General features: G+C 33.8%; 3 protein-coding genes across 3 annotated transcripts; all 3 read left to right on the top strand.

The window, feature by feature from the left end:
* The first annotated feature begins 313 nt into the window (after positions 1 to 313).
* On the top strand, positions 314 to 4,786 carry Dx (deltex E3 ubiquitin ligase). The gene is made up of 6 exons (XM_072889985.1): positions 314 to 884; positions 1,437 to 1,629; positions 1,700 to 1,969; positions 2,052 to 2,343; positions 2,586 to 2,904; positions 3,056 to 4,786. Exons 1-6 carry the CDS (start codon positions 715 to 717, stop codon positions 3,414 to 3,416), a joined length of 1,605 nt encoding a protein of 534 aa, XP_072746086.1. The 5' UTR covers positions 314 to 714; the 3' UTR covers positions 3,417 to 4,786.
* Positions 4,787 to 5,783: 997 nt separating this feature from the next.
* On the top strand, positions 5,784 to 8,678 carry LOC140664706 (zinc finger and BTB domain-containing protein 41). Its single transcript, XM_072890118.1, has 6 exons — positions 5,784 to 6,307; positions 6,878 to 7,070; positions 7,143 to 7,282; positions 7,376 to 7,538; positions 7,694 to 7,939; positions 8,148 to 8,678. The coding sequence occupies exons 1-6, from the start codon at positions 6,228 to 6,230 to the stop codon at positions 8,274 to 8,276; spliced, it is 951 nt and encodes a 316-aa protein (XP_072746219.1). The 5' UTR covers positions 5,784 to 6,227; the 3' UTR covers positions 8,277 to 8,678.
* Positions 8,679 to 8,944: 266 nt separating this feature from the next.
* On the top strand, positions 8,945 to 17,339 carry Bugz (Bub3 interacting GLEBS and Zinc finger domain protein). The gene is made up of 6 exons (XM_072890107.1): positions 8,945 to 9,157; positions 10,126 to 10,252; positions 10,460 to 10,860; positions 11,128 to 11,500; positions 11,679 to 12,171; positions 16,932 to 17,339. The coding sequence occupies exons 1-6, from the start codon at positions 9,117 to 9,119 to the stop codon at positions 17,042 to 17,044; spliced, it is 1,548 nt and encodes a 515-aa protein (XP_072746208.1). The 5' UTR covers positions 8,945 to 9,116; the 3' UTR covers positions 17,045 to 17,339.
* The last annotated feature ends 5,552 nt before the right edge of the window (positions 17,340 to 22,891 follow it).

Genomic DNA, 22,891 nt, shown 5'->3' on the forward strand with positions numbered 1-22,891 from the left:
TATATTTTTTTTAATAAAAAATTTTAAAAATGCAGTGATTTATAAAAAAGTTTTTTTTTCTTTATAATATAATAAAATTATAAAAACCTATATTTGCAGTAAATGTATATAAAAATTTTATTTGCAAATTATAATTTTATATATTAATTATACCTCTTGTTGTTGATTTACGTCTTACATTTATGGAAGAAGGAACCATAGGCCTAGTCGTATCCAATCTATATACTTTTATTCCTCGTTCGATCTGTCAAAAGTTCAAAGTCGTTTGCGCTTCTCACGAATTCGTGCGTCTATGCTTGTAGTTCGAGTTTATCGCGGTCCGCGCATCTGCCGTGTACCGTGTACGACATCCCTCTCACGTCTCTCGTCACGCGTGTGTACCGTGTGAGTGGTCAGTGTGCGCGTTGACGCGTGTGTGTACGGTAACGTTGTTTCTCTCTCGACGAGAGGAAGTCGCGGATTTTTCGTCAACGCATTTCGAGATTTCGCGAGGTCGCGCGAAATTTCGCGAGAAAATTAATCCCGCGAGCGAGGGGGAAGGAAATCCGTCGTCGTCGTCGTCGCCGACGACGCAAGATCGTCGACCGTGGGAAAAGTCGAAAATGTTCCCACGCTCCCGCTACGCTGCGAGTGTATGTCGCGCGTGCGTGTGAAATTCCACAGGGAGGGAACGTGGGAGAGCGGGCGGTAGCGTTGGAGGGGGAGGAAAAGAGGATGAGCGCCCAGGGGCAGGAGCACGGACACGCGGTGGTTGTGTGGGAGTGGGAGAACCGTCACGGACGATGGAGGCCCTACAGCCCGGCTGTGTCGCAGCATCTCGAGCGGGCGCATTACAAGAAGCTCACAAGGGTGTTCCTCAACGACGCGGATCCCACCCTCGACAGGTCGGGACACGAGAAAAAATTATGCCGTGTATATTATGCGTCCGTCCGTTCTGATTGCCTTTTTGCGCGTTTAAGATGAGGCAGGTGCATGTTTGGGTTTTGGGGAGAGAGAAAGAGAAAGCGTGAGAAATGTGACGAGCGGGTCCTTAATGTATTTAATTCGTCGAATTGATCTTGATGATGGTTTATTGATTGCTTACTTATCGATTATTTATTTTTATTTGTTTAGTTTCGCTTGCTTCAAAATTATTTTGTTGGAAAAAATATGTACATATATATAAATAACATAATAAATACCTGTAATTTATTTACATTTGTATTTAATAGGCGAGAAGGAAATTATTAATTGTTTTGTTGAATATTTTGAATAAACGACTAAAATTTATGTATTTATTCTGAAAGAAAAAAACATACAGTAAGAGACAATTTTTTTTGTTTAATTATAATTTTATTAATGCAATTAATAATTTGTTTAATTAATAAACTATTTTGATATCAGTTAATTATCAACATCTAATATGATAAAACAGTACATGAAATTGCTTAAATTAGGTATTACATAAACTTGAGAACCAAAACACAATGCAGCGACGACGGCGACGAGACGTACAATGTAAGGAGAAAATTTTATTTACCGGGCTCACCAGCTGGGAAAGGCGCCAAGTGGGAATGGGCAGGTGACTCGGACGATTGGCATACTTATGATATGGAAGTTCAATGCCTCATAGAAGAAGCATGGGCGAGAGTAAGCAAAGGAACACTACAAGATAAATAATATTGTACTTGAAACTTGTAATTGTAAAAGTCTTTTTCAGGGTGACAAGACCATTGATATTTCTAAGACTTACTTGGGTTTTCCCTACATCATCAACTTCTGTAATCTGACGCAAGTTAGATGTTGTACAGGCTATGTGAGACCAATAAGACGCATACAGCAAGCACCTTATCCCCTGGTCAAAGTCGCACTGGAGGAACTACAAGTCACTTCTGGGAGGAGATCCGCGTCAGTTACAGTCAAGAGTTCCACTGTCAAGGTTGCACATAAAAAGTCGTCTAACGGAAGCACGAAGAAAAGCAACAAAAAAGTGAGTTTCGTCTTATCGTGATATTATGTCTATGTTATTGGAATAATGTTACAATAAAATTCATCTTCAAAATTATTTTCAGGGCAAAAGCGGGGATACTAACGGGCCGACGAATATCGCGCGCGTTATTCTCAGTAACTTCAATATATTCAGCAGCAAACATGGTATCGAGAACAATCCTGCAGCAACAAATGTGGAATCCGGTCAGAAGCGAAAGACGTGGGACGCAGTGCTGGACGTCGACTCCAGTAGTACCAAGAGCGGTCGCAGGCCTAGCGTGGACACCGTCTCTACGTATTTGAGTCATGAGAATCCAGTAGATTTGCTAGATAGCAGCATGGGAAGCGATGACGCGTTCAAGGATTCTATTCTTGGTACACATATTTAAAAAAATATATATGTGCTTGTTTATCTATATTTCTTTAATGTGCTTTCTATAAATTATATATATATATATATATATATATATATATATATATATAATTAAATGATAATTTATTTATATATTTCTTTATAAATTTTAATTTTAATTTTAATATTTCCTAGAATGTCTTCGAAATGTGTGTGTGTGTGTGTGTGTATTTGAATATCAAATATGTCATTATTAATTTTGCAGGAATAGATGGCACGTCAGACGTGATATCTCGATATGTGAAGGTGGTTGAAAGCGATGGATCGGATTCCTGTCCAGTGTGTCTGGGTACTCCAGAACCATTAACTGTTGAACTAACGCGATGCAGGCATAGATTACACTTGGCATGTCTAAACGCGATGCTCGGTTGCCAACAGCCGCCTATGTATGTACAGTGTCCGGTTTGCCGTATGATTTACGGCGAGAAGAGAGGCAATCAACCACCGGGAACGATGAATTGGACGCGAATACCACGGGCGCTGCCAGGTTTTCCAAACACTAATACAATACAAATCACTTATGAGTAAGTGTGCGAGAAATTTGAAAATTTATAAACTGTTTTATTATTACACAGATATAGTTAAAATAAACTATAAATTTGGATCAGTTTGGGGGAATAAAAAAAAGAAATTAGAATTCTAACTGAAAATTAATTTTAATCTAAATTTTTCCAGCATTCCATCCGGGATTCAGACTAACGAACATCCGAATCCTGGCCAGGCGTACTACGCCGTGGGTTTTCCCCGGGTGTGTTACTTGCCAGACAACGTTCTTGGCCGTCGTGTATTAAGATTGTTACAAATTGCATTCGAACGCAGACTGATCTTTACAATTGGCCGATCGGTCACCACTGGTCGCGAAGATGTCGTTACGTGGAACGAGATCCATCATAAGACCGAGTTAGGTCCGTCCACATCTGGTCACGGTTATCCTGATCAGAGTTACCTCGAAAGGACGCTTGCGGAATTGGCAACACAAGGTGTGACTGATGGACAATCATCCGATATATCACCGATATATCAACAGTTGCATTAACTGCATATATAAATAAATGGCATTAGGAGTATGCAAAAATAAGTTAATCTATAAAGACAATAAATTCAAGAAGAGAAAGTCAATTTTAAATTAAATATGAAATATATATAGAATTGATTTTAAATAAATGGAATTTAAAATATGTTAAATAATGAATATACAGATTTTGAAATTTATTAATAAATTAAATTCAGTTTAACTTATCAATTTTATTAAGCTAAGAAAAATTGTTTAAAATAGGTTTAAAATTTTTAACTATTGTTTTTTTTTAATTTTATAGATTGACTTACTTTGCATAATATTATATCATAAGAGAGAATATGCGCAATAAACATTAAGATTCTACTTAACGTAAACTTACGTCCTAGAAACGAAAAGCAGCACGCTGAATTAGAAGTGTATATTTTGAAACGTACTTGATGTTTATTCCGTGCTAAGCAAGGAACTGATAGATATATTCTAAAAAGCAAAGTTTTAGATTTTTATATATATCTTCTGGAGAAAAGTATTTTATCGCGATTAAAATAGGAGAAATTGCGATTAAACGTATTAAATTTATTTTATAGGAATAGTTTATATATACTTTTATAGAAAAATATATTTATATATACAGGGTATCCTATTTAAAAAATATGCTCCAATATATAAAAAACATCACGTTTTAGAAAAAATATTTTGTACAAAAGTCGTTTGACCTTAAGGGGAACATAAGATTGATCTTGTATAATGCAATTTCAAATTTTTTCTTTAAAGTAACTAATTGATGTAAAGGAAACACAGTTGTCTTAAATAAAAAATATTAACTTGCAATGGTACCATCTTATGTCTCTCTTTGGTCAAACAACTTTTATAGGAAACATTTTTTTCTAAAATGTGATGTTTTTCATATATTTGCGAGTATATTTTTTTTTCAATAGAGCACTTTGTACATAACGTGTCTTCGTCATAAAACTTGCTAAGAAATATTAATATTTTATCACATCTTTTGAGCAATAATTCGAAAAAATGCAATGGTAAAATAATAATAGAGATTTATAGAATAAAACTTTTATATTTACCTAAATTATACTCTAATTGGAAACATAGCATAAGCCTTCAAAAAGGTAAAGATTAAAACATATAGTCAAAATGCCAAGTACATAAAGATTGTATTAACAATATAAATTGACATTTATAAGTTTACTTTTTATATACTTGGTGTGTGTATGCTTTTACTTTTTTTTAGAGATGTTATTATTCTAAATTCTATCTTTAAAATTAAATATTAACTTATATTAATTATATTCCGAATGATATATTTATAATTTCTTGACAAGAGATAAAAAATGGGTTTATATGATTAATTCATTAAAATTTTAATACCATTACAATATACGCTATTAATAATTTTTGAATAGAATTTCAGTAGCATGAATTTCTCTCTCTCTTTCTTTCTCTTTCTCTCTCTCTCTCTCACTTTCTTATTGAAATAAAATAAAAAAGACAAAAACAACAAAAAAGAACAAGAAATAGGAGAATTATATATAATGCACAGTTTAATAACTTTTTATCAGAGATAGAGCTTTAGATTATCAGAATAAAAATTATTATTGTTTAATAATTATAAATACAATAACGAGATAAAACAATCGATTAATTAAGAAATGAATTAAAAATATACAATAATATTTCTGTAGAAGATCTATACAAAGATAATAATTTTTGAAAATATATTAAAAATAAAATTTAAAGTACAAATATATACAATTATTTTAATTAATTTTAAATTAGAAACATATGGAAAATTTATGTAAATTATTTGTTAATAATTTAATTATCTTTTTATTTTTCCATATATTAATATGTATACATATTTTTATTTTGGTAAAAAAATAAGTAAATATTCTGTATATATTTACAAAGTTATATTTTATACAAAATAAAAACGCTGTCAATTGTTGCACAATTGACTGATTGAGTGCGTTCAGCAGAATTATCTTAGTTAGCTTAGTAATAATAGAATGTTTGCTCTTACTTTAGAACTAATAAATCAATCGAGTTTTGACGAGACGATACTCAAGTTGTTTTCGTTGAATGCGGCTATTGTATTACGTAGTACAATCAGTCAATTGTGTATTTTGTGATAAAAAATTTTTTTCAGTCCTCAGCACTTTTATTCTTGATGATTATTATACGTATAATATACAAAATGTTGCACAATTCTTTTTTTTTTATAACTAATTCATAATGCGGAGAAAAAACAGTACGAGCAATTAATTAAAGTGTTATTAAACTATACATTATATGCAATCTTTCTACTTATTCTTTTTTTTGTTTTGCCTATTATTTTTTTTTCTTTAATAATTTTCAATACTATAAATATTAAAATATTAAAAATTAAATCTCTATTTTGAAGAGATTCTCTACTTTATTTCTAATAACAAATATTTACATTTCTAAAACTCTCAAATAATTCTAAATTTTTGAAAATTATGTCACATGACAAATTTATTGAACGCACGCTGCGTTAGATGGCGCATCTTTCAACACAATTAAAATGGCCGAAAATTGATTTTTTCTCGCGTCTCCTGGACACGATTATGTCTTGTGAAACGAGTTATTTTTTTCTGAAGGAAATGAAATTTGCTTAAGCAACATAACAACAAGAGCAACTATTACGAAGAATGGATCGATGAATGTTACATTTTTTACGTTGAATAATAATTTATCGTAATTTACTTCGAACTTTAGTGATTCGCGCGTTTCACGATCTGACGTTTTTGTGGATTTTTTCGATGTTTTCCCAACTTTAATGGATTTGAGCGTGTCATAATGAGTACCGAAGGTCAACATAACTGTGTTTTGTGTGATTCAAAGTTGGGATCTAAGGAGGCACTGCAGGAACATTTTAGGTATACTCTGTTATGATAACCAAGTCGATTCGCTAAATTTGTTATTCTAGTTGATTAATCGAAATGTTACGACGTTATTATATCATTAATGTAATCTTAAGGATCTTTTTCGAGGAATAAAATATGTTAGCTAACAAAAAAAAATTTAAGGGAATGATTTAAGTTTCGAGTCAAAACACAACCTACACACACATGCACACATGTGTCATTATGTGCGCTTGTATATCGGTTCAAGATAAAATTCGAAATTCGTATTAAGAAAAGAAAATAACTAAACGATATATTAATTGGAAATTAATTATATATAGATAGAAATATATTAGAGTAAATATAAAAAATTTGGAAATAAAATAATTTATTACAGAAAGAAATTTTAATGTTTATACACACATGTACATGTACATGTATAGTTTATTATTATTATTATTATTTAGTCTCAATTAGAAACTACTTATTTTATATTTTATACACAAATTATATATATATATATATATATATATATATGTTTAAACAAATAAAAGAAATAAGTATATAAAACAAATTTTATATTGTTTATCATATTTTGTATAGAAAACATGCGAATAAAGAAATAGACACACGAGGAAGACGTGTAAAGAGCTGTAAAAATGGTGATACTCAATGCGACATATGTGATAAATCATTTGATACAATAACTGCAACGATAAGACACAGATTTAAGATGCATCCTAATTCACCAACCAAATTTTATTGCTCTTATTGTGGAAAACAATTTCCTTTACGGGTAAAGAATTTAACGTCTCTTTATTTCTCTTTATAATTTTTACAATAATTTTAAAAATATTCCATTTTTCAGACTCATAGGGATAATCATCAACTCTCACACGATTCGTCCGAAAGTAAGAAAATAGAGCAACATAGGAAATGTATGGATTGTGATATGTTGTTTTACAATGAAAGAGCTCTGGATTATCATTATCGTTCCATTCATAAACGGTAATGATTTACATTGATCCATCTTGGGAAATACAATTATTAGTATAAAATTACTTATGCAATTATTAATTGATTGTTTATTCTATTTTCCAGAATGGTATATTTGTTTCAACCTATAGCCACTCCTCCACCTAGCAATAAAATCAAGTTAAATTCTATGAACGATGCACTGAGCGTATACTATTGCCATTTGTGTGGCGCTGAATATGTTATAAAGTTCAATTTGCAACAGCATCTAGAGAAAGCGCACAGTCGAGTAAGTAGAATAAATCGCAATAAGTGTATTATTTATTTTGTTAAATATACAAAAGTAAATTAGAATAGAGTTAATTAAAAGAAGGAAATGATAATCTTATGCAGTGTTTTACATAGAGAATGAAAGATTCTCTCACAACATGCACTGTCTTGCAGAAGGACAGAGAAACTGTGCCAGAAGATTTGATCAAGTGTACAGTGTGCTCGGCATTATTTTACAACAAAAAGGCCTACAATGTTCACAATTCTTACCATCAGCCGAATGATCTATATGTAACTTCTGAACAGCAGAGAGTGCAGACAGTGACCAAAGTTGATCAAGACTTTGACATTAGGAGAGTGGAAGCTGTAGCTGACAAATATATACCACGACCTAAAAGACCACTCAAGCATCGAACAAAGGTAAACTTTATACTGTTAGTTTCATTTTTATTTTTCTACTTCTAGCTAGCAAAATGTAATATAAATTTAATACAATATTAAATATAATATATTAAACATTCTAAGAAATATTTAAAGTAATATATATTATGGGATGTATAGGCATAAGTAAATTAAAACTAATATAATTTAATATATGATATAATAATTTGAAATAATGTAAATTTAGCTAAATAAAACACAGAAGATAGAAACAAAGGAGACAAAGAGCGAGAGCTTTTCGGATGATCCTGTGGGCATCAATGAGTCCAGTGATTCCGAGAGCGATATTCCGTTAGAACAAAGAATCGCCAGCTAACAGAGATTTCTTCTCTAATCGTAAAAGGTTTACCCGTTTCAAGGGAATTTTGTTGTATAAGAAATTTACAAAATTATTGCTAGTTATAAGCTAGTTTGTGTGAGAATTTTCTTTTTACGATTGTTATGCATATACATATGCGTGTTAGAGATTTAGATATGTGATTGTAGAAGGACAAATGTGTATTCACATTTTCCAGATCGCGTTCAGGAAGTACGACAGTTGTAACTAATTATAATTTACTAATTACATATAATCTTTTTGCAACAATTTTATTATATTATATATTTCGATTATCAATATATAACATTCTGTATATATCCTGGACGTGATTTAATTTTCTTTTTATTTTTCCATTACAGCAATATCGAATTTTATTCTAAATATAAACATTTTACATTTTATCTGTTTTTATCTGTCCAGATGCCATTATAAATTAGCTTTATTTCTCAAAACTTTTTTTTTTTTTTTTTGTAAAAAAAATATATATGTATGAATGTGCCTAGGTTGGAGTTATATCACGATTTTATTCTCGACTAAACAATTTAATAATTTTCAAAAATCGCGCCTTCTAACCTAGTCCTGGTAACCTATAGTCAGAGAATTCCCTATATCCTCTAGAATCTTGAGACGCGCCACGTTGGTGACTTCCGCTGCGACGTACGGAAAAGATGCGACAGCCATTTTGCATTATCGGTTTTCGCGTGTGTGTGCGTGTGTACAGTGTACAGTGTAACTCCTGAAATCTGTGCCGTCTATACTTGTTAGTTAAAGCGATACGTAGAGTTGTTAAAGCGTCCCGCTGATTCTAATAAGTCGCTCTAATAATCCGGCGACAAGATGGGACGCAAGAAGAAGAAGCAGTCGAGGCCCTGGTGTTGGTATCCTTTTTGTTTCGCCAAGAAAGACGACAATGACGGCCCGCATCAGTCCCGCATTTACGTAACCGTATTTTTAGATCAACGACGTTTGCTACGCGATCGTGAGAGCGGAAATCGATCGGTTAACAATGATTTATATAGTGGGTGTACGATTCACCCGAGAAAGTTGAAAAATTGCTTCGGCGAAGTGTCCATGGAAGGCGGGGAAATCGATACGCGATTTCCTCGCGCCACCGCGACATATGTGTAACATGTATATGTATGTATATGTATGAGGATGTGTATATGAGACAGCGCAGCTGTTTTCCCACCGTCATTGCATATTATATATATATATATGTATATATATGTATATATATATATATATATATATATATATATATATATATATAGATATACATAGATATACATACATACATGTGACGCGTTATTACACGATGATGTAACGAAAGTTGCAGTCGAAAGGCTTCCGTGCATGAAAGTGAATGAATCAAAAGGGATTGACATTTGGAATCTGTCCTGTCAAAATTATAAATAATTCTCAATCTTTGGATCTTTAAAAGTATATTTTTATATTTATTTAGTATCTGTTTATTTATTTAGACATTTTTTTATATTGAGTGATAAAAAATATGAAGAATTGATGAGAATTTCTTTATGGTGATTTATATAAAACTGTTTGTAAAAATATGAACATTATGAATTATAATAAATGTAAGAATTCCATAAAGAAATGGAAGAATCAAACAGAATCAATAGAATGTTACTTTTATTAACTTATTCTTTTAATGGTTTATCATATTTTAAATTTTCTGCAGTAAATTATCTAATATTCTTTTAGATTTATTATTATTTATATTAATATTTATATTATTGCTTTTATACATTTGACAGATGAGATTTGTCATTGTTATTATATACAAATTTTTTTAACACTTCTATGATTTCCTTAATCCACTTTTTAAAAGGTATTGCAATCGCGAATTTGAAGATGAGAAGATTCTTATTCAACATCAAAAGGCAAAGCATTTTAAATGTCATATTTGTCATAAGAAACTATATACCGGTCCAGGACTTAGTATACATTGTATGCAGGTAAATATATATATATATATTATATTATTGCATTATTTATTCTTTATAAATGCAAATTTTTCTGTACTCTTTCTCCAATATTTAATTAATCAATTAATTTTATTCTGAGTGCAAAAAATAAACAATGATGGCAAAGAACAAATTTTATTCATTTAATCTTATCTATTTAATATTATTGTATGATTGACACGATTCTTCCCTTTGCAGGTACATAAAGAGGCAATAGATAAAGTACCCAATTCATTGCCAAATCGTAGCAATATTGAGATTGAGATTTATGGAATGGAAGGTATACCACCAAATGATGCAAAGGAACATGAAAGGCAGAGAAACGGTGGTAGGCCAGGTACACCTTCGTCCGGTGAGGACGAACCCGTACAGAAGAAAGCAAAACCGGAAGGTCTGCTGGGTTCCGCACCGGGTGCGATGGCCGGTATGGCAACTGGATTACCCGGAATGCCACCACAACCTGGTATGCCACCATTGCCTGGTATGGCGCCACATCATGGCATGGCACCGCATCCTGGAATGCCGCCGCATCCCGGTATGCCTCCTATGCATCCTATGATGTCGATGGGTCACGTGGGACCTCCGTTCATGGGTCCAGGGTATGTATATATATTTCTCGATTGAAGAAAATCTTGTAAATATATTATTATGAAATAAAATATATTAATTTATTCATTAATCCCTTTTTGTCTAATTTATATCACATATATTTACATATTTAACTACATTCGATTTTAACAATTAGTTTTACAATGTGTATATATTTTTAAATATTTATATGGCGATTAACTTTTATAATCTTTAATACTGTTTTTTTTATTCAAATTATTAAATCTTTTTAATTAAATTTATTTTTCTTTTTTTAGCATGATGCCTGGCATGTCAGGTATGCCTTCTGGTATGCAACCGCCAGTTTCGGGTGCATCGATTCCGCCGGCGCGGCCACTGTTCCCTAGCGCTGCCGCCGCGGCTGTCTCAACGGCGGCGTCGACAGCTGCGTCGGTCACCGGTTCCGGACCTCTGGGCACGGACTTTAAGCCAATCACATCTGTGGCCAGCGGTGGCGGTTCTATAGGGCCAGTAAAGCCGACATTCCCCGCTTATAGCAGCGTCGGCGAAGTCGTCGGCGTTTCCGCAGCCGCAAACAATCTCGCTGGCGGCGGCGATCAAAAAGTTAATCTTATCGCAACTACCGGAGCCGCCAGTAAAATCATTCACCCTCCGGAAGATCTCAGTCTAGTAAGTTTTTATCTCTATTTTTCATTTTTTTTCTCAATTATTACTTAATTTTTTAAATTATAATCTATGTCATTGGTTTTCAAATATATACGTTTTAGACCATTCTAGTATATTTTAGCCGATAAAAATTGTTTAAGATAATGCAAAGCATATTTTAAATGAATGGTTTGTTTTGTAGGAGGAGATTAGGGCAAGACTGCCTAAGTATCAACGTCGACAGACCGACGAGTCTGGACGGTCAGCGCAATCGGAGGCAGCGGCGGCAGTGGTTGCGGCGGCGGCTGCAGCAGCGGCAGCAGCAAACCAACAGCAACAGGCCGCCGCGTTGCAACAAGCGGCAGTGCAACAACAGCAAGCAGTGCAGCAGCAACAACAACAAGTGCAGCAACAACAGCAGCAGGCGGCTGCTGCAAACGTGGCGGCGGCCGCGTTTCAGGCGGATCAGCAGCAGAGACAACAGCAGGCTGCAGCGCTAAACGCATTGCAACAACAGCAACAAAGGTTCCCACGGCCGCCGCAGGCAGTCATGGTGCCGGCCTCGGCGGCGGCGATGCCGGTCAGTTCGGTGGCGCTAATGGCACCCTTAATGCGACCCACCATGACCCTAGCCGCGCCTGCTCTCATTCATGGAGGTAACATGATGCGACCGCCCCCCATGGGCCTGCCACCAGGTAAGTCTCTGCGGGTTTGAGCTCTGCGAAATATTTTATTCCTTCTCCTCCCCCGTTTCCTTTCTGTACAAGAATAAAGCCGCCGTGTTGTCTTTTTTATTTCCTCTTATCGTTGAAATTTCGAAATTTTCCCCTTAGTATTTTTATCGATTTTTTCCAATTGCCTTCCTACCAGCCGTTGCAGACGGTTAATCGGTGTACATGGATTTTTTTTATCGTGAAGCTTTTTAGATAAAGCATTTTGAATAGTTTTGTGCTGCTTTCCAATTCCGAAATAATCTGTAGGAATGTTCTCTCGAACCTCTCTTGCTTCGAGGACATAATATATATATATATACCCCTAATATATAACAAAATCAATTTATTAAAATAGAAGAAAAAGTAGCATTTCCGATGGAGTATTTGTTTTTTTATGACAATTCTATATAAATCAAATAATTACAAATTTTTTGTATAATATCTTACGCAATACGTAGAGTCAAGTAGATATAATTTAAATAGATATTTTTCAAACAATGATTAAGTCGTTCTCTGTGAGTTATTTTAATTTTATTAATTGCGATTCTATCGGGAATGCGATGTATTATATCCTTACATTTTGTTTCTGTAAATACAATCCTCACATTTATCATCCTTATCCGATTCTCGGTAGACAACCGAGGGAAAAAATTTTTCTGTTTATATGGAAAGCAAATAAGAACAAAAAGACTCGAATGCTAATTAAATATTAATTTGACATATTTTAGTTTAATTCAGCTCTACTATTGTGCAATATTTGCTCCAATTATTCACGATAAAGCAGCCAATTCTATATTTTTCAATATAAAATAATTATATTCTTAGAAAGAGATAAAGACGGCGAGTGCGATGGGACAGATAAATAAGAAACAGACTGGACATTTGATGGGGGGAAAGAGATTAAAAAAGTTGACAACGTGCACGAAATTGCGAATATTACTACTGACTCGAGACAGCAAAGAGAAAGAGAGGCGATGAGAATGTCACATGACTATTCAGATAGAAGTGTAGAGATCACGCTCAAGATTCTCGACCGAATGATACGCCACAGAATCTCGACGACGCAACGTCTTGTAGTCCTTGTGCGTTTATACGTTTTAACGGTGCGTTTGCAGGGCGCCCGGTCACTCCTCGGTGAGTGTCGAACGAACCCAGTCTGGTTACTAAAACCGTGTTTTACAATACAAGCGCTACAAGGTTGGTCCTTAGCAATTAGCATGCGGTGACATGGCCTATATATCTATATACATATATATATCTATATATCTTGTTATATTTATTATTATTATTCTTACATTGTTGATTAATCTTGTCATCATTGTCATTAATACACCTACATATTGTATATATACGTATATACGTATAATATATGTACAATGGCACGAAAGTGGCTCATCGAATGGCGATTTAGATCGTAGGAATCTGTTCGAGTAGCTTTCGCGAGCTATCGTATATATATTTCTGTATATTCGTAATATTATCATTGGACGAGAGGTGGTCGAGCGGCCAACGACACTTCCTTCTGGATTCCAACTTTTTTGTCTAATTTGCCAGAATTTCGTTTTGGACACGCATCCTGACCTGAAAAAATGCGTCCTCTCTGAAAAATTAAATTAACGAGAAAGAATTTTTGGTAAAATATGTAGAATTTTTTGATCAATCACTAGTACATGAGCGGTCGCTCTCTCTCTCTCTCTTTTCATTGGGATGCATCTATCCTCGCACATTATACGTTTTTAAATTAGTGTTATTTTTATCGATTCTTCTCACAACGGTTCTCTTCTCGTGTCTATAATTTCGCATTTTTATACACTTTTTTTTTTTCTCTCTCTTTATCTTTGTAGACTCTATACAAATCCTGATACAGTTCATTGACGAGAGAACAAGAGAAAGAGATATTTCCGGCCGCTCGACCGTTACATTATTTTTATATCATGTATGATTTCTTTGTTTCTTTTACGTTCTCATCAGCTTCTTTATTCACACTCTCTCGATTTAACCATGTTACTTCTTCTTACGACTCACATACGCCATTATTTACCTCGCCAGCAGCCGTGTTACCATCCTGTCTCTCTTTTCAGTATATTACTTATATATTATATATATAGCTTGGAATCCTGGTGTTGTGATATAGTAGTGAAGAAACTGCTTCTTTGGGCACGGTACTGACAGTCGTTCGAAGTTGTCGTTCCAAAGAAAAAAAAAAAAGATAGAGAAAAAAAAAGAAATGATACAATTATGTAACGATAATTATTTTCTCTCGCGATCTGTCCCTTCCTTCTTCGTATTCGATTGGTGATCGTTCTGATAAAGTAACTATCATAATCACACATAGGTTGTTATAATTTCGACGAGTTTATTTTTTCATACTATACAGAATGTCGCGGATCTATCGAGCCACTTTTTTATCTTTCGATTTTTTGATTAATTCTTAGTCATTTTTTTATAATGCAAGAAAATAATATAAATTGCAAACAAATAAAATTAGAAGCGCTTTTCTTCTTTTCTCAAAAAAGATATCTAGTTATAGAAATTTTGTTAAATCTAATATGCAAGATGAAAAAAAGTTATTTGTAAAAAATTATTTGATAGAAATTATTTTGAAGTAAAAAGGATGGGCTTGATAATTGTTTCAATATTATTCTTACTTTATAAGGAAAAATTTTATAAGTGCTCAAAGAGCGTACAAATGAAGGAAGGTGGGTCGCCAGATCTGGGGTGCCGAAACAAAAAGTACAATAAATAAATAATTAAATATAAATAAATAAATAAATAATAAGAGCGAAGAGGGAAGGGATTGAATTATATTCTCACCGTGCTCTTCGGTGCATTTTATTTTATTTTATTTTTGTTTTCATAGAATACGCGAGAAACTAGCAACGAGAACGAACGTAACGTATCTCCCTCACACCATAGCCTAGCTTTTGTGTTACACAATCAAAAGATTTTAGATAAATTGAGCCAAACAAAACAGTAAGTAAACGACTTCACGTTACCTAGTATATCTATAATAACTCTTGCGCTCAACCGAGGGTCCGCTCGATTAACACGATATTTTTCTCTTTATTATGTTACGCGGCACGAATAAGTATCGTGTTGTACATATGAAAGAGGAAGCGAGAAAAAAATATATCGTTTCTTGTGTTGAGCAATTTGATTTTATCGATTTATTTAACGTGTCGCAATTTTTTTTGAAAATTTCAAGCCAATTACATTGTATTTTATACTGTTAGATTGTTGTTACAAGACGTTATAAAGTTTAAGAATCTCTGACATTTGAATATTGGACATTGAATCTTTTGACATTTAAATGCGTTTTTGGAGCGACGTGTCTTGGAAGAGATTGGCTGACAGCTGAGCGATCTCTGCGGGCTTTTATACGTACATAACGTTATACGATATCGACAAAGTATCGATTGCGTGTACCCAAGCGAAACTCGTTCTTTGTATGGTGTGAGGTTTTTCTTTGTGTGGTACCACCTTCTTGTCAGTTTTGTTTGTGACTTGTATTGCGTATGCGGCGCACTGCATGCTGAGCTGAATTCTTCGTATATATATATATATATATATATATATATATACCTATCGTATACATATATCTAGTTTGGAGATTCGCATTTAATCAGAGATTGCTGGGTAGTACGTAGCACGTGGACTGCCATGAGCAGGTTTCGGGTACGTGCCATGACGTATATACTAGAATACTTGAGAAAAAGAGACTAAAGAAAAATCATCATCTCGATTTAAAGAAGCGCACTTTCTTTGGAAATCGAAAATTCTCCCTCGACCGACTAACATTTATCTCGGTTAGAAGAGATAGATTTTACTGGAAAGTGCTCTTTGATCGAATAGTCGATTGAACTAAATTAATCGAATAATATCTCGCGAACATTTAATCTGAATAAATTTCTTCCGGTGCAGTAATTGTTCGGCTGTCAGGTAACTTCTTCTTCGGCGGAACATGAGTCCTGAATACTTTATATCTGACAATGAATATTATTGTATCATCGACTCATGAAACAGAGTTAAAAAGTTGAATTATATTAAAAAAATTTTAATTTTTAAAAATAGAATTAAAGATAGAAGAATTCAAAATATTTTTTATCCAAAGAGAGAAAATTAAAAATTAAAATTATGCTGAAAGAATTTATTTTGGATGAAGAATTTAGCTCAACAGTGAGTTTAATAAAAAAAAAAAAGTTAATTTTGAGACTCGAAAGATCTGTTTTTGATATGAAAATTAATTTTCAAAAAAGCTTTAATTCTTAATTTTAATTTTTATTGCATAAAATGTATGTCAGATTATTTTTAACCATTCTTTTTCTAAGGTTAAATTCAAGACGCCATGGAAATTTTACGACTTATATTACGCTGAAGGACACGGTTCTCCAAAAACGAGCATTAAAGTAATAATAAAAATTACAAAAAAAAAAACACGAAAGATTAAAATTGCGCATTAACACAATATATGCAGGATTTATTTTTTTTTACCTTGTAACATGAATAATTACGACGTAAGTATATCGGGGACCCCGAACACCATTCAAAGAGAGCGAGAGAGAGAGATCCTATTACAGGGATCTTGTTAATATGACGCCGTTTCGCGCGGCGTCGAGATCGGATAACTAAAAGAATACGTGTCTACCGCACGCGCGTGTTGTGTGGGCGACATACTTTTTCTTTTTTCTCCCCCAAATACTTGGTCGCGGAACGAACTAATCTGACGCTGCGTTGCTTTGCAGGCATGATAGGAGCCATTCCACCGGGCGCCGCGATGCATCCGGCTTTCGCCGCTGCACCGATGGGTTTTCCTGCGCCGATGTTGGCGCCGATGATGCATCCGCGCTTCAGATGATCACCCCCTATGGACGGGCCCAACCCCCCGCCGCTGCACTTCGTGCTGTGGGCCCGCCCCTAATTTTCATAGGGTTTGGACCTGATTGAGGAAGAGATAGATAAAATCACACATACACGAATCAGAAAGGGAGAGAGAGAGAGAGAGAGAGAGAGAGAAAGAGAAATAATAGGAGAGAGAGAGAGAGAGAGAGAGAGAAAATGAGAGATTCTCGCGGTAAAATTCGCACTCTGCACTCTCTCACGGTTTTTTATTTTATTTTATTTTATTGTTGAATGAAAGAAAACGATACACGGAGAGAGAGAGAGAGAGAGAGAGAGAGAGAGAGAGAAAGAAAGAAAGAAGGAAAGAATGAAAGAGAGAGAGAGAGAAAACACACGCATGCCATCACGTCATCGGTGCCTGAGATGATTCTTTCGAAGAAATCGAGTGCGCGTTGGAAACGGTCGGCTTTTTCATCGCCTTCTTCTTCTTTTTACGCTACTACAAAAAAACCAAAAAAGAAAATACAAACATAAAACACACTAATTGTTTGCATCGACTGCGAATAGGTGCGCGCCACGCTACATTGGTCGTAAGTGCCAGGTGAGCCAACAACTATGAGCAAATTTCATCGCTTTTTCTACGAAACGAAGCTAAAATAATATTCGTCGCTCTGTAATAATACATCGTCGTTTGCTCTGCGTGAAAGCGCCAGTGCGAACCGACTATCTTATCTACTTTACTTACCCTACACAATTTTCTTTTTTGTCGAACAACCATTATATCGCGTTGCTGATATCTATTGAGATTGCGTTTCTCATTCTTATCGCGACGACAACGTCGTTTGCGGCGCGCAATAAATAATTTCCTCCTTATTCCTCTTCCAGAAAGGGTCGATCAGTTAGATAATTAAAGAATTCGATGTGAGATTTGATTGAGTCATTCAATTTGTAAGGCCACTTTAAATAAAAATTATTTAAAATGGATTTTACGAATTACGGATTTGTCGCCTCTTACAACGAATTCTTCAATTTGTGACAGCGAGATAATTGTGATACTGCAAGACAATTTCAATGATAAAAATAAATTTTCAATAGTTGAGTCTCTAATAATCTTAATTTAATTTAATTTTTTTTATAAATTATACTTAAATAATTACTTATATATGAAAAATGTATGCATTAGTATTTCACACATATTTTATATTTATTTCACATGTAATGACAGTATGTCTCAAATCAAGATTTGATATATCGACATGCAAGATTATACATATAATATAATTAAAAAAAAAAAACAATTATAAAAGTAAAAAAAATTATTTAATTCAAACCCCACGGAAGGTATCTCTCGAAATAATATGTTGTAATAATAACAACATATGATAAATAACATTATATTATTGATATTAGCAAGATCTTCAAAATTCTTTAGTCAGAAATACATGAGAGCGAATTCTGTCATTGAAAACTCTGATAAGAAGATCCATATTTATCTCGTAATGTCATAAAATGATTGACCCTGCACTTTTTTCGGGAAGTGATCTTACTTTCGGCAATGACAAAGTATCCCGCTTATTAGACAGAGACAGAGATTCCACCTCTTCCCTCGTTTTCGCGTAATAGACCGTTTCCATCACGCGCTATTCTCCTCAGCCTTGTGCATCTCCAATGTTCTTTAGGAGGGACACAGACAAGCGCTTCACACTGTAGCTGGGTTATAATTTATTTGATTGAACAGAGTTTTCTAGACGCAGAGTCGTTCTCGATATTATTTCGTTGCGTAATATAAGAGATTTTTATTTCATTGAGAAAATCCAGAGTTGTCGAAGATGCATAAACGAATGAAAGAAAACAGTCCGACACTTTTGTAAAACTTTTGAAGGGATTGAGATTTATTTTTTGATAGATTTTTGTTAAATTTTTCTGAAAAGGTAATCGAGAAAAGTCTTTGATTACATTTTTTGGAAAAAATGTAACAATAAGTCAATAGTAGATTTTATTTTCCACAGAGAGTAGAACATTCTTGAAAGGTTTGCAGATAAATGATGAATGGATTTTATTGGATAAATTATCTCATTTTTTTCTTTCTTTTTTATTTCGGATCAATTTGATGAAAAGAAATCGAGTGTGCAAACATTTAAAGTACACTCTAGCCGCAATGTGAAGATTCTCTTACTTTGAGAACCGTGATAAATTTTATTTAACACTCCGAATCGAGTCGATGCACAATTTAGTGACGTATAGTAAAATTACATCAAGTTATAAAAAGAGAATTTAAAAATAAATTATTTATATACAAAATTAGCATTTCAGCAAAAAATTTTCACGTTATTAATTATATTTTTTTAAATATAAATAAATTTGTAAAATTTCAATTTGAAAAACAAAGAGAGATGCAACTCTTTTCTAATTCATTTTGACGCGATAAATTTAAATTTGAAAATATAGTAAAAAACAGAAATTAAATTAATTATATAAAGAATAATTAAATTTTGAAATTTGCGAATAAATAGTGAGATTAATCGACTCGGCTCGAGAAAGGCCCCTTTTTTCCTTTGCCAAAGAAACAATGTTGGCAATGTTTGAGTGAGTGGTAAGTACGGGGAGGTGTTCACGGGGAATGAACGCCAACTCTCTACACTCTTGACTCGTGCCATTTTCTTCATTCTTTCTTTATTACATTTTGCCGATCCTTACGCCAAGCGTAGAGAGCGTTCTATCTGATAGAAGATTTTCTATTTCGCAACCATTTCATTCTCTAAAATCTTTCCTGTTACCATGTCATTCCGTTTATAAATATTTGAGTAATTTGTGGATTGTTAATAGTATAGCGTCTTGATATAGCACTATTGCAATTTACTCTACGATTGGACACGTTCGATTTTTTTCTTTTGTCCTGTATACAAGACGTTTTTAACGGACTTTTCTATCTTCAACTTTTAGCACTTCCCGAATTTCTTTTACCTATCTCTCATCCACGTAACATCTCTATATCCTTCTATCTACTATACTACTCTCTTATAAATCTCTATTCAGGGTGTCTATTGATAATGTTAATCAGACTGTCTGTTATGTATCTATTACTGTGTTTACTATAGTTTCTGTCGTTAGGTCCATCTATAAAACACGCTGTTCCTAGAAACTAAGATCGTTCTGACTTAAACGTAGTCAGTTGAAAGTAATTGTGTGTCACATTTTAACGGAGCAGCTAAAGTCGATTGTATCGTTCATCTATCGATTCAAACTATGTCAGATAATTTTAACCCTAGTTCTTAGATTATTATTTGTCTCTTTTAGAAATTAGCTTAGAACGGGAGAATGAATCAGTTGAACCGAGATACAAATTGATTGACATCGGCGAAATCGTATCGTTTATCGGTCAGTTTCACCGGTGTCGATGAATTTTTCATTTTTAATTTTTGAATCGATTGTTTACCTTTTTCCTAAATCTAGAGAAGTAGAAAAAGATCAATTATGAAAATTAATCGATATTAGAAAAATTTCACACTGTTTTCACCGAAATTGCTTGACTTTCGTTCTAATTTGATCGATTATACTAAAGAAAGAGGATGAGAAATCGATCGAATTAGAATTAAAGTTGACGACAGAGATGGCTCGTGTATATGTGATGATACGTTGTTTACATCGTTATTCGAGGTGTGTGTGTGTGTGGTTAGCGCGGTGACGAAAGGATCGATTGCTTGCTTCCTGTATTGTTATCTTCAGTAGGCACCCTGCTGCTGGTTTCCGTTCTTTCGACCACCACTCTCGCCCGCTACCATCTACATCCGGTTACCACCACCGACATCTTCTCGACAAACAAAAACACGAAAGAAAAAGAAAAGAAAAGAAAAATAAGAAATGAAACGAAATGAAAACAGCATTGAAAGAGCGCGCCGTACAACACGTGTACGTACCTACATTAAATGATCTACGCATCGTTATTATAATTCCTTTATTTTTCAGGGGTTGTCTTTCCGAATCTCCCCCGCGAACACTCCGTTACTTTACTCTCTCGCAATTACAGCGCTTCGTTCACGTCATTTCCGAGGGCTCCAAGGATCGTTGATCTCTCAAGGAAACACACAAGTAAAGTCATTAAAAATTATAAAATTACTTTCAAAAAGAACGATTTTTCTCATTTTTCAAGTGCCTGATTAGATTTAATATTCGGATTCGTGAAATATATGTGACAAGACTTTGGAAAAAAAAAAAACAAAAAGAAAAAAATTTTAAAGCATGATTAATCGATCCACCGAAAGAACATTCGAGCATTCGGAGTATCGATCGCGTAATTTTCTTGGAAAAATATTAATATAAAAAATAAAACAAGCGGACAGTTTTTATATAAAATTTGGAAATTTTATCTTTTTTTTTTCAAGAGGGTAATTAGACGAAGTCGACAATTGCGCAATTGAAACTCTGGAACCTTTCTTTTCTTTTTTTTTTTTTTTTTTTTTTTTCTATATGTGAGAAGAGAGAAGCATGTTTCACGCGGTACTTCGCTCTCGGCGATTCGGCAGGACAATCTGACGGCAGAATTTGGAGATGTAGAAGTTCTGTTATTTATTGAGTGTCATATTATCGACTTGTTCCGAATAAAGACGTTCTGTGGAAAGTTCGACAGTTTTGGGCATAGTCTGCTGTTCTGGGATATGTCATCGTAGCGATCTCGCAATTAAATTTCTCTCAATTTTGTCGATTTTGTATTCTCGATAAAATCGGTAACGTATCTCACGTGTATATTTTTCTAATTATATAATTCTCGATATATATATATATATATATATATACATAATTTACATATTTTTATATAGAGATATTTATCTGATTTTCGGGAAAACTGCAATTTCATTGAACTCGAATGTTATCGCTGGGATTGTATCCCAGAATTGCGGGCGACAGCCACATATTGTTTCAACCAATCACAGCAATCTCATCGCTGTTGGACCTAATCGGTCCCTTGCCTCAAGGCAGGCGATTGTTTGGACCTACCGTCCTAGAGTCGAGGAGTCGCAATCTCCCGATTTTCTCTCATCCTTTATCAAGATGAAAAGAAAAGCGAACAAACTCTCGTTTGAGATTTCTAGCTTTCAGTTTTGAAGTTCAAGCGATGACTGGAAAACAAAACTAAAATCAAATAAAACTTTATTAATAAATTTCTATTTCTTTTTTTTTTTTTTTTTTTGTTAAAATTAATATCAAAAAGTGAATTCTTTTACTTGACATCGTTTAAATGACTAATTGTAGTATTAATGCATTTTTTATTTTATATTGTAGTTTTTTTTACACATTTTTATAAGACAAATCATTAAAATATAATTCTCTAAATTAAATTTAATTTAGAGAATTTAAAGTTTATTTAGGCGTTCTTTCCAAGCGGTTCAAATCTATTCAAGTTTCACATAAAATGAAAGAAAAAATCTGGGAGTTTGGTGTGATTCTCGGCTCGGTGGACGCGTGGCTGGACCGAGAAACAATATTAATGATAATAATCGGTTAACGAATCGCGAGTAAATTGTATTAACCGATCGATCGTTCGGAACGTCGAAACGAGAGAAAATTGCCAGATGTATAGAGTGATACGATTAGGACGTATCTCTCTTCTCGATGAAAACTGATTCTTTCAGATTTTGCTTTCTGATTGCTTGGCTTCTGTAGAAACACGCATCCCTAATTAACACTAATTAACATTAATTTTTTTAATAAATTTATAAAAAAAAACCGAACGCGTTCCGCTGTTCGAGTATTAAAATTATTCTGAGCACCAACGACTTGGCACAATTATTAACAGAAATATTTTTTATCATCATACAGGGCGCGTTCGGGGGGATACTATTAGCGCTAACAGTGTCGTTCTGTC

Source organism: Anoplolepis gracilipes, chromosome 4, assembly GCF_047496725.1.
Source record: "Anoplolepis gracilipes chromosome 4, ASM4749672v1, whole genome shotgun sequence".
In the NCBI taxonomy this organism is placed as follows: domain Eukaryota; kingdom Metazoa; phylum Arthropoda; class Insecta; order Hymenoptera; family Formicidae; genus Anoplolepis; species Anoplolepis gracilipes.